At 43.0% G+C, this 11,935-nt stretch overlaps 5 protein-coding genes across 5 annotated transcripts; 2 read left to right on the top strand and 3 right to left on the bottom strand.

Annotated features, from left to right (window-relative positions):
• Positions 1–1,672: 1,672 nt before the first annotated feature.
• EURHEDRAFT_411492 (YccV-like-domain-containing protein) lies at positions 1,673–4,165 on the bottom strand. The gene is made up of 4 exons (XM_040781634.1): positions 3,334–4,165; positions 3,118–3,271; positions 2,066–3,066; positions 1,673–2,014 (listed from the first exon to the last, which is right to left on the bottom strand). The coding sequence occupies exons 1-4, from the start codon at positions 3,744–3,746 to the stop codon at positions 1,840–1,842; spliced, it is 1,743 nt and encodes a 580-aa protein (XP_040640013.1). The 5' UTR covers positions 3,747–4,165; the 3' UTR covers positions 1,673–1,839.
• A 123-nt stretch (positions 4,166–4,288) lies between these two features.
• EURHEDRAFT_514726 (putative C2H2 finger domain protein) lies at positions 4,289–5,935 on the top strand (the record flags this gene model as incomplete). The annotated part of the gene is made up of 3 exons (XM_040786295.1): positions 4,289–4,398; positions 4,453–5,533; positions 5,558–5,935. The coding sequence occupies 3 exons, from the start codon at positions 4,289–4,291 to the stop codon at positions 5,933–5,935; spliced, it is 1,569 nt and encodes a 522-aa protein (XP_040640012.1).
• A 128-nt stretch (positions 5,936–6,063) lies between these two features.
• On the bottom strand, positions 6,064–7,786 carry EURHEDRAFT_453673 (putative R3H and G-patch domain protein; the record flags this gene model as incomplete). Its single annotated transcript, XM_040784140.1, has 2 exons — positions 6,064–6,520; positions 6,567–7,786. 2 exons carry the CDS (start codon positions 7,784–7,786, stop codon positions 6,064–6,066), a joined length of 1,677 nt encoding a protein of 558 aa, XP_040640011.1.
• A 1,647-nt stretch (positions 7,787–9,433) lies between these two features.
• On the top strand, positions 9,434–10,970 carry EURHEDRAFT_514724 (cysteine protease ATG4; the record flags this gene model as incomplete). Its single annotated transcript, XM_040786294.1, has 5 exons — positions 9,434–9,587; positions 9,725–9,973; positions 10,056–10,224; positions 10,288–10,515; positions 10,592–10,970. 5 exons carry the CDS (start codon positions 9,434–9,436, stop codon positions 10,968–10,970), a joined length of 1,179 nt encoding a protein of 392 aa, XP_040640010.1.
• A 386-nt stretch (positions 10,971–11,356) lies between these two features.
• EURHEDRAFT_454032 (histone H2B family protein) lies at positions 11,357–11,932 on the bottom strand (the record flags this gene model as incomplete). Its single annotated transcript, XM_040784168.1, has 4 exons — positions 11,357–11,447; positions 11,497–11,584; positions 11,638–11,709; positions 11,761–11,932. The coding sequence occupies 4 exons, from the start codon at positions 11,930–11,932 to the stop codon at positions 11,357–11,359; spliced, it is 423 nt and encodes a 140-aa protein (XP_040640009.1).
• Between the last annotated feature and the right edge of the window lie 3 nt (positions 11,933–11,935).

Raw genomic sequence — 11,935 nt, 5'->3', positions numbered from 1 at the left:
AAGGCCATGGAGAATGCATGGGAGAGTTTAGGACAGGACTTTTTTGATGGGTTGGTAATGTCTATGGAGAACTGTGTTAATGCAGTTTTAGAGGCAAAGGGGTGGTATACACATTATTAATACGATTTTTATTTTATTTTATTATTTTATGCTGCTTATTCATAACATATTCGATTATCTAGTAAAAATCTTGATGTTTGGTTGATTTATGTGGAAAAGAAATGTTTGGTGATTATATTTTTTTCGTGGTTGCGGGAAATTACGTAGACTTTTGTCCAAGAACTATAATTCAAATCTGGTTTTTATTCGCATATCTTTTTCTCATCATGATTTATTATATATTTGATAAGAATTTTTAAGCATATTGTAATAATATATAAGAGGAGACTGGCTTCTGAATTGTTAGGAGCAGCTGGTTCTTAAAAATGAGCAGTGAGGCATTTTGTCAGTCGATATTAAGAAATTAAAGATTATGTCACATTGCTGATAAGTCTCACTGTAGTGAATACAAGCCATACAATATCCTAATAAGCCTTTTAAGGCCCTGCATTGCCTATTAAGAAACATGGGTTTATTCATAAGGGTGGATATATAGGGAATTTTTTTTTTTATAAAATAAATCTCCGCAATTAATGAGGTTTAATAAAACGATTCCTTTCAGTGAAGAGCTCTCAGTTCTCAGTATAGCAACTAAATTTTTCATATGAGTTTAGTTATGGATCACCCCATAAGGCCTTTCTGAGGTTATCCTTTCAATAATAAAAAAAGACAAGTTTTCAGGCTTGTAGCTTCAATATATAAGTATTAATGTGTAGTATAAGAGTAAAGATTAATCTTTTTTACTGATTATCATGCTAAATCTATAGTTACAGATCTGTTATTCAGAGACTAGATTAGGTCAAGGTCTACGGTGTTATAAAAAAAATTGCAGCCAGTTGCCTTGTTGTTACTATACCACCTATTATTCTTCCAGTCCTAATACTTCGTATACTAGCCATCTGCCTCGATAACTGCCTGGATATAATGAATGGAACATGATCTTGGATAATTTAATCAACGTCCCATCCTCTGATCTTTTAGCATTCTTGCAGATTAGAAAAAATTGATTGCAACACTTTTAAAAGATCCTAATTTACAAGCTCATTCGGTCATTCCAAGTTATTCTGGAATGATGTGTAGTCTAAGGACATACTATAGAGTTTTTGGTCAGGTTAAGGGAGTATATGAATTATGCATCTTTGGTTGTATTTTTTTTAAGAAAATTTTTTGCACCTGTAACTGCATCCTGGCATTAAAGTCAATGGATTTGAAAATAGAAAAATATTTACTTCTAATAATCTACGTATAAGTAAAGTATGTAGAATACTGTCACATAACCAGAACATATATATATATATATTGAAATTAAAAATAATGTATGTCAGCGACATAATTAGAAATAATGGTCCTGAGCAAGACAAATCAGCGATATTTATGCTAATGCGATTATCTTGCGGTTAGCTATGGTTAGGAAACTTGATAACCAAAACCGCAAATGCGGTTTTGCCGCAGTCTGGGTAGCATGGTGAGAAATAAAAGAGTAATGAGTAGAGAGAAAAGAATATAAGTCACTAATCCATACTCCACAATTAATATATTTTATTAGATGCTTCTTTGTTTCAATAATTTCATTTTCCCTCCAATTATCGCTCCCAGCCTTATTTTTGATATTTTATATACCATGAATATGTACATGTTTTACTCTGCATTTTTCTTTCCTCATTCAGCTGCAGACGCCATTTACAATATAGATCGTCCTTTATCCTCAGGTTCCCCGGTCCTTGCAGATAGATGCCATGACTAGTCATCTGGGTACTCATCCTGTATATTACTAACAAATGACCGGGTGTTCGCATCCCATCGCTTAAAATGCCTCCCGGCTACTGCGGTTAGGTTCGAAGGAAGCTCCTCAAGAGAACGGTCAATCGGCTCGATATTTTCCTCGGCTACATAGCGGACTGATCTGTCCTCAACCCTAATATTAGTTAGCGTTTTCGAGAACCAAAAAGGTTTATTGTTTACCTACAACACGTGGTAAAAACTCTGGTGCCTGCCTGTCTGCAGGCGATCTATTCCCATCGTTCTCATCCAATTTTCACTAGCCTCACATTCCATATCCCACCCGGTGACGATCGCCTTGTACCTATAGCGACGGTGTCGAAAAACTTGACCTATCCGGTATCTTACACCTTTGTTACTGGTAGTTCGACGCCGTACTTGTTTTGGCATCTCGTCATTGGTTCGTATGTCACGAAGACTTCCCAAAATATCATCATATTCCGGCAAGCCCCTAAGAAGAGGGACAATATGCTGCTCGACAAGGTAGACGTCAGATGGGAAATTCGTAGCAAATAGCTCCATTAGCCAATGTAAATAGTGCCGACGCTCCGCTGGCTGGGCAGGCCCTGAGAAAAGCATAAACGACCAAAATGCAGCATACTTTGCGCTCGCCAAATCAACCTGTGTCTGGCGCACGTTAGGAAACTGCATGCGTTGGATCGAATTCAAAATGTTCCTTCCGCATCGTAGGACAATTTGCGGTATTGAAGATTCGCCCAGAAAATTCGATCGCTCGATGTCGGAAGCACCCAGAAGAAGCAATTGACTCTGTAGGTTTGAGATAGGCGTCTCTTGCTGTGAATGAAACGGATCCAAGTACATGGGTTCACCTTGATCCGCGGAGTCGAGCGCGTTTCCATCTATATCAAAGCCCAGTGCTGGCGTGACAATGACGTGGACATGCAAGGGAAAACCACAAGGCCGGGCATTCAGGCCAAGCTTTTGCGCAACATAGCAATAGATAGCTGCTGAGACCAAAGGAAGTGCATTATGATCAGGATCATCTAATACAGCCCCCAGGAAATTGTGTTCCAATTGGTGGTACTCCCGTCCTGGCTCAATGCCTGTCAGATTGTTTGTCCTCAAGTATGAGGCCACAGCCAAGGCCTTCTCACGGGACGAAAGTTGGCCTATATTAGGAAAATTGGAGATGAACTGTATAGCAACCTCATTTAGTTTTGTAGTTATCTGTATTGCTATTAGAAGTACCGCATGCATTAACCATGAAATCCAACATACATCATCTAGACTCCCACCACCATCGTTTGGAATGAAAAGATCGAAAGCACCCAATGCTCTCTCGAGTGATAAAATCTCACCAGTCCTTATTTTTGCCCATTCTGCAATTGCAAGGCCTCGGTTGAGCTGGGTTAACAGTGCTTGTGCGTAATATCTATCCTCATGCAATGATGAGCTACAGAATGTTCCCTAGAATGATATCTGGAAAGAGCCAACCTTCTTGCTAAATAGTCATCTGCTTCCGGTCCTACAGAGAGGTGCCGTAAAAGGGTGTCTTTGGTATCGTATCCAAAATCGACAACCATCTGAAATTTATTGATGCGCCCAGTTTGACTCGCAATGATTTTGTCCAGGAGATTGGTAGTCACGCGGTCGATGTGATGCCTAGATACGTAAAGAGCTTTCCAGTTAACTGACCGGACAGGGCTAGCGAGTTTCTCTGGCAGCCTGTGTCTATGATCCCATTGCTTGAAGTAGGTTTTGCAGTAGAAACGCCATAGTAAAGGCTCATTCGTTACATTTCTGAACCGGCGAGCTGTCTGTTGCAATGCAGCTGACGAAGTGGGGTGGCAATAACATAGGATAGAATAAAGTACTTCTTCAGGAAGATTTTCGAGAGATAAAACCATTCCGATATTCAAAGTAAGGATTCTCGCGCAGTATTAAGGCATACGGTGGAATCTGTTAAGCGGGGAAGAAAGAGATTGATATTGATAACAGATATATGATGTCAATTTTCTCCTTTTTTTTCCACTTTCGTTCTCTTCTTTCTTCTTCTTTATAATTCCTTTTCCTCCCTTATTTCTTTGCCATTACACAGATGGTAATCCAAGGCTGGTAGCTGGCTTGTAGAGTGATAATATCGACATAGAGCTTACCCTGAACTGGCTAAAGATTATATAATTATGTACTACTGCTCATGTATTCATTTTACATTTTAATAATGTGGCTATGTAGGAAAACAAATGATTAACTCGTACATGTACCTCTGGCTGGTGGATCTATGCGACCCACTACATCAAGCATGATCGTACTACTGCTTTGAGATAAAAGATGAAGAGGGGGGGGGGGAATAAAAAAATTTTCCGGGCAATTGATCAATATTCTTGCTTTTTTTTTTTTTTTTAAAAATCTTTATCTGACCAGACAATACAGCACAAAGGCCTAGCCAATGGGACAATTTCATTCATCAAGCCATGGAGGCCCAGACTTACCTGAGGAACAAGTTAAAAGTGATTATTATGGATATCTTGGTGTACAATGGGATGCTTCTGAAGAGGAGTAAGTTCATCCTCCCGCCTATTATACTGAACAGATCTCTAACCCCACGACTAGGATAAAGAAGGCATACAGAAAGAAAGCCTTTGAGCTACACCCAGACAGAAATTACGGAAATGTTGAAACCGCAACAAAATTATTTGCGGAGGTACAATCTGCATATGAAGTCCTCTCAGATCCTCAGGAGCGGGCGTGGTATGACTCCCATCGTGAGGTCTTGGGAAACGGCGCCAGAACAGAAAGTGGTGATTATTCGTATAACACCCAAATGACAACTACAGATGACATTTTCAAACTTTTTTCCAATTTCAGTCCCCGCATGGAATTTTCGGACTCAAAATCAGGATTCTATGGTGGTCTCCGTGAAACCTTCTTGCGACTGGCTTGCGAGGAGAAAATGGCATGTCAATGGGAAAATATCGAATACGTTGATTACCCAACTTTTGGACATCGCAATGACAGCTTCGAAGATACTGTGCGCCCATTTTATGCTGTGTGGAGTAGTTTCTCCACAAAGAAGTCGTTTGCATGGAAAGACATCCATCGTTACTCCGAAGCCCCAGATCGTCGTGTCCGCAGGATAATGGAGAAAGAAAACAGACGCCTAAGAGAAGAAGGAATCCGCGAATTCAATGATGCTGTTAGGTCGCTTGTGTCTTTCATAAAAAAGCGAGACCTGCGTTACAAAACTAATCCCCAAAGCGAAGCACAACGCCAGGAGACCCTTCGTCAATCGGCAGAAGCACAGGCTACTAGGTCGCGAGCAGCTAACCAAGCTAAGCTACGTGAATATATTGCTCCAGAGTGGGCCAAATCGGAAGAGCCGCAGGAATATCGAGATGACAGCCCCGAAAGCGAGGTGGAACATTTCGATTGTGTGGTGTGCCACAAGAGTTTCAAGAGTCAACAGCAACTTCAAGCTCACGAGCGTAGCAAGAGACATTTGAAGGCGGTCAAAGATCTTCGTCAAGAGATGACAGCACAGGATAGGCAATTGAATTTGCAAGGGAATGAAAATGGGAATAATGTTTTTGAGGATGCATATCTGCGGCAAATCAAAGAACATGGCAATAACAATCGGATGGCTACAGCTAGATCAGACTGTGAATCAGACGTACATGAGTCTGATGATGTGACTGTTGACAACCAATTTGAACTCCAGAGATTTGGCGGTCTCAGTTTAGATCAGTTGGAAAATCTCAATATCAGCGCTTCAGACAAAGGTACTAGCCATGACCCTAATACCGAGACGCAGTCACGTTGTCTCCTTGTCAAGGAAAACGATGGAAATCAAGAGGCAAAGAATGTGTTGTCTGGGATGCCATTGATCCCCGAGGGGCAAAAGGAATCGCCTGAGAAAATGGGAAAAGCCAAACAAAAACGTGCCAAAAAAGCTGCACAAAAACAGGCAAACCCTTCAACGGATCTGGCCTGTGTAATGTGTCATTCGACTTTCATTTCTAAAAATCAGTTGTTCTCCCATGTCAGAGAACTTGGCCATGCGCAGCCACTGCCCAATACTTCCAGAAATAGGAAGTAGCAGGCTGACACAAGCATCAATTTATGCCTTGGCGTATGAAAACTAGGCTCATTTGACAATCTTTTATTATCAATACTATGTATCTGCACTGACGATACTTATCAAATGTGCAAGAGCCGTGAGGATGATTAGCCTAGACCAGCTTTCGACTTTTTAACCACATGCGCAACAGGTAGTAGGATACCCTTGTTGTTAGTCGCACCAAGAGCAGTTCCTGAGCTCCATCCCATTTTCTCTAGCATAGCCCGTCCCTTGTTTTCTGTACCTATTTCAGGCGCTGATGCGCCAACAATGTCACCGTCCATGTAAGAAACGGAAGTGTCTGGGCGACCACCACGAGTTTTCACTGATTTTCTTGCACTTTGGTCACCTGTCTTAGTTGTGCGATGGCGAAACCTCCCGTGCGAGAGTATCTTGTCGGCTTGCGAAATATTATGTTGATTATACTTCGAGGTACGAGAAGTTTTGTAGAGAATAGGAAACCTGGAGGGACCCTTGCCTCGGGAATGCGATTTCAGTGAGAGAGCATTTGCCATGTCATGGACAAGTTTCCTTAGTTGTTTATTGATCGGAGGTAAAGGCAAACTAATATTGTCAGCGATGTTCTGTGACAGATTGGGGGAGGAATTACCTGTCTTTCGATGATAAAAGAAAGGCACGGATCTCTGATTTTGTGTCATCAACACCCATGCCATGTGCATACTTGGTCTTCAAGTCTGCCTTGCCTATGCTTCGGCCTAGCAATCCCTGAGAGCGAAGCTCCTCGCGTTTTTGCTTTTTGGATTTCTTCTTTTCTCGATCATTTCTCCACGCTCTTTCTAATTCCATCTCGAGTTCGCTATCGGATAACATAAAATCGGGAGGGCCTTTTCTCCCTTTGACCTTCTTCCTCAAGCTGGGTCGGTTGTAATCCATTATATCAAATCCGTGATAAGGGTCTGATTCTAGCGCATCAGCAAAGGCTGACGCCGAAGGGAATCTTGTTTTCTTTAATTTAGTTTTCGTGTTCCAGCCAGAGGCTATTTCGTATAGTGACTCAATGTTCTCCAAATCGATCTCTTCGTCAAGCAAATCTTCGTCAGACTGAACCTCCGAGCCACTGGCTTCGGATTCTTTGAATTCTTTCAAGTTGTCACTACTTGGCAGGCTGACTGAACCAGGATCTTCAACGAGATCTGGTGATAGCTCGAATTTATTCAAACCAACGTTGTCCGGTTGCGCGTTGCTTGATGTATCCGTTTCTTCGTAGTCGACATCCACGTCCATGTTGGCGATGTAGTCGGCAAGTATATCATTTTCATCGTCCTTTGTACTTTTTGTACTTTCCTCGTTGAATATTGCTTGGTCATATCTTCGCGGGGGGGTGGAACTGTGTGCTGCTTTGTTTGAAGCCTTTGAAATTGGGTTTTGACGCGTAACGGATGTTTCTAAGAACTGCGGCTCATATTCATCGTCAACTGTAGTTGGGTGTTGTAAACGATTCTTTTGGTCGGTATATCTGCTCCGTCCGTGAAAAACTATTTCATCCCCACTTGAGTCTTCTGGGCTGAGTGAACGTAATCTAGAAACAGGGTTGGGTAGACCTGTGGGTGCGATGCTTTGGCTTGACCGATCAATAAAAAAACTAAGCTCGATGGTTGTATCATCATGAGAAATGTCGTGTTTCTCAATGTCTAGTTCCGTTTTGAATGTCGACTCGCATGGCTCTTTCTCGGGTGTCGGTATGGTTTGGATTTTCGTCTCCTCCGGTTCAAGGTCACCACCTCTCACGAAATGGACTGCTTTATGGCGCAGTTGGGAATGTGGAAGCCAGATATTGCGGCCTTCGGTATTCCGCGCCGCTTGCTGCATGGTGAGTTGATTTGGTAACTGGCCTAAATACAGTCAGCTATATAGGTACGGTTATCAGGATGATGAAGCATACTGCCTACACCTTGACGGGCCCTCGTCATGGTCTCCGGTTTTTTCATCCGTGCCTTTGACTTGCCATGACGAGCCATTTCTGGCCACACGTTTCGTTCGGGAATTTGCTATCGCAATGGTGATATTGGTTAAGGTTGCGTGGTAGGAAGAGTGGCGGGATGTCGGCTTTTCTTTGAGGGGAGCGATAACAGCTATCAGACACTGTATGATTAGTCATTCATTCTTGCTCGTCAGTTCAATCTATTATGCCCGGTTATGCTTGAACTATCCCAGGGGTACGCAATACGAAATATGCATAAAATACATAATCGTTGAATACATACTCCTATCGCGCTCTAATGTGTAAACATGCTAATAGATACACTACTACATACCCCCAAATCATAGATACCCCACTTTCCCTGTGTGGTACACAGTACAATCTAGGTAATCTCCACCTAGGGCTCCACGATGACCTCACGAAGGTATTCTTGTGTATACATACGTACTCTGTAGTATGGTACCTAGATGGTGGTTCTTATCCCTTGTATCATACTTCATGGCTTCGGTCGGGTACTGGAGATAATGGTGTCGGGCTCATCGTGGATACGCATTACTTCCAAAGGATCTTGTGATTCTGCCATTTCCTGTAGTGTAGTTCGGCAGGGATATCTTGCTGGAGTACTTTATATATCCTGTGGGAACTTCATGCGGTTTTAGCACCATTGACTGCCGGGTCAGGGGAAGAGTGCATATGTTATGGGGGTGGGGATGTACAATATGAACACTGTCAAATGGCAATATATATATGCATGCCACATCGAGCAGAGTTCCCCCTCCCTTCCCTCAGGGAACAAAATCAAATCAAACCAATTTTTTTTTTTTTGCATAACAATATTCACAAAATATACAATTTTCTCAAACCCAAGTATAGGTCACTGCAACGGACGTGCCTTGCGTAATATGCAAGTATCAGTTAGCGATTGACAACTCAGTGTACCCAGACCAGTGTTATTCCATTTCATTCTCTCCAATACAACAACTCTATATACACCGAAAGTTAGATTGCGTGGAGAAAAGGGTACGAAGGAACATATATGCCTCTAATGTAGTTGATTGCCTAAGGCCATAAAACAAACGAGCGGGTCCGATTTGATAAACCTTGATGAAAGGAAGATATAATGACTATTCAAATAATATAGTATTTGTAGAACCTACTTCTGGGTGAGCTCCAAAAATAATAGCATAGCTTTATATTCTATATTACGTTACTAGAAGGCTAACCCATAGTTAATTATGCAGGATTGCAGGGTGATGATGATGACGTCTGGACAACTATCTATCATTTGGTTTCCTCGTGACTACAGACAGACCCCTCATTCTCTCACCTTTCCTACAAATTAAATATATCTTTTGGCCACCAATTTTCAACAACTCTATATTTCTTGGCCCGATTTTCTCAAATACAGAGGAGGCTCGAGAGGTGTGCATCATCATTTCACATGAACCCCCCTCTTTCATCAGTCATCATATTTGCTATTGAGCAACCAATCTGAACAATTCGGCCTCACTAACCAGGATGAAAGTGAACCAGAAATGAACAGCGTGGATTTAGGAAGATGCAAACGCATCGTACAGTACCTCTGGGACCCTGAACCCAAAAACGATGAAGAGCCTAGTTCACCTATATGGTGCCTGGGCAAGGAATATACTCGACATGTACCAGTGACTACCCCAAAAAGCGACACCAGTAAGCATCAGAATGAAACCACTATGGTAATACCTCAGCTTACTGATTTCCAGGGCCACAAATTCCCGCTTCCGAAGAGGGTGAGCGTGATTCGGAGGACCTCGCACAAGATGCAACAACACAGGCCTATGAGACAGCCCTTGGGTGGCCCAAAGCATTCGTATGCGATTTTGAGTCGAGGATTTGGATAACATATAGATCCAACTTCGTTCCAATACCGAGACCCCAGAACCACGATGCGAACCCAAACATGACACTGAGTGTGCGGTTGAGAAGCCAACTCATGGACTCACAAGGCTTCACGTCTGATACGGGATGGGGCTGTATGATCAGATCTGGTCAAAGTCTTCTTGCAAATGGCCTTTCTTCTTTGCTGTTGGGACGCGGTATCAACAAACCCCCCTTCCCCTCTTGCTATTGCGGCTAATATCTGGCGAAAAAGGGTTTCTTTGCTAATGAACATCTCAGATTGGCAGCGAGGGACCAAAACTGACGAGGAAATGCGACTGCTATCTTTGTTTGCTGATTGTCCGAATGCGCCATTTTCAATACATCGTTTTGTCGAGCTCGGTGCGGAGCGTTGCGGCAAGTATCCCGGGGAATGGTTTGGACCCTCGGCTACCGCACTCTGTATACAGTATGAAAAAGAAAAAGGAAAAAAAGTACCCTGCCAATTGAACTGTACTCATGCATGATATAGGGCGCTCTGCGAGCAATGCCAGGAACCGAAACTGAGAGTATATGTCTCTAATGAGAACGCGAACGTCTACCAAAACAAGTTTACGGACATCGCTCGGGATGATGCCGGATGTATTCGACCCACACTTATCCTTCTAGGCACCAGACTGGGGATTGATCATATCACGCCTGTATACTGGGATGCACTTAAAGCGGCTTTGCAGTACCCCCAGTCAGTGGGAATAGCAGGGTACGTTATGGGCTCATTCGCAACCGAGTCAAATTGAGCTTAGAATATGAACATAATGCTGATGACACCGGAACAGAGGGCGCCCATCAGCGTCGCACTACTTCGTTGGGGTTCAAGGATCGTATCTTTTCTACCTCGATCCTCACCACACCCGACCTGCCTTGCCTTATCGCTCGGCCCATGAACTTTACACTGAAGAAGAGCGTGACACATATCATACTCGGCGTTTGCGGAGGATACATATCAAAGATATGGATCCAAGTATGTTACTTGGTTTTCTTATAAGGAATGAAGAAGACTGGGATGATTGGAAGAAACGTGTTGAGGCCGGCCAAGGAAAGCCGATTATGCATATTCTCAGTTACATACAGCCGGATTACGGCCTTGGTCGGGAAGAGGCACTCGATGAAGTTGAAGCTCTAGATGATGCTGACGGTATGGAGGGTATGGAGTAAACATTTTAAGTTCACTACCATTAGATCAATATTATTGTTATTTGTCAATTTAAGATTCATCACTCGTTGCTCCTATCCGAATCCACTTGAAAATGCGATGAGAGTACTACTTTAGTAGTCAATGGTATTCAGAATTCTGGTAGGGGTGAGATCGCGCAACCAACCCCAGATCCGAGTTATGTTACACCGCATTCACATCTTGAAATAACAACCATGAAAGACATTGGGCCCAGGAAAAAAACAAAACAGATATAGCAAAGCCATCCCATGACACATTAAAAAAAATCCCGCGAACACCCTTAACCCACCGCCTCAAAACCCTGATAGATGAAGAGGCAGCATAACAAATAAACAAAACCAACGAAAGGAAACAAAAAAAAAATAGCCTATTTGGCGGAAGATGAGTACTTCGTCACTGCCTTGGTGCCTTCCGACACGGCGTGCTTGGCGAGTTCACCAGGCAAAATGAGTCGCACACTTGAGACCTGTCAGTCAAATTCAGGCTGGGTATATAAAAAGCACTTACGATGTCTGAATCTCTCGCGACGAGATTGTCGACTTCTTGTTGTAGGCAGCAAGTTTTGAGGCTTCGGTTGCGACACGCTCGAAGATGTCTAGGGATCGTTAGAACCATTTTCATCTCACACCATTTCCCAGTTTAACATACCGTTGACGAAAGAGTTGAGGATAGACATAGCACGAGTAGAGATACCAGTGTCGGGGTGGACTTGCTTAAGAACTTCATGCCATTAGTTTTTGGATAGAACTAAAATTGATGCGTGATACATACCTTTGTAAATGTACGAAGAGTAGGTTTCCTTCCTGGTCTTGCCGCGCTTCTTCTTCTCGCCCGAGGCAGCAGCTGCGGTCTTCTTGCCAGCTTCCTTCTTCTCAGCGGGGGCCTTTCCAGCAGGGGCCTTGCCACCAGTGCTGGGCTTCTTCTCGGCAGCTTTGGGAGGCATTTT

Source organism: Aspergillus ruber, assembly GCF_000600275.1.
Source record: "Aspergillus ruber CBS 135680 unplaced genomic scaffold scaffold00009, whole genome shotgun sequence".
NCBI classification, from domain to species: Eukaryota; Fungi; Ascomycota; class Eurotiomycetes; order Eurotiales; family Aspergillaceae; genus Aspergillus; species Aspergillus ruber.
This window is presented reverse-complemented; position numbering and strand designations above follow the sequence as displayed.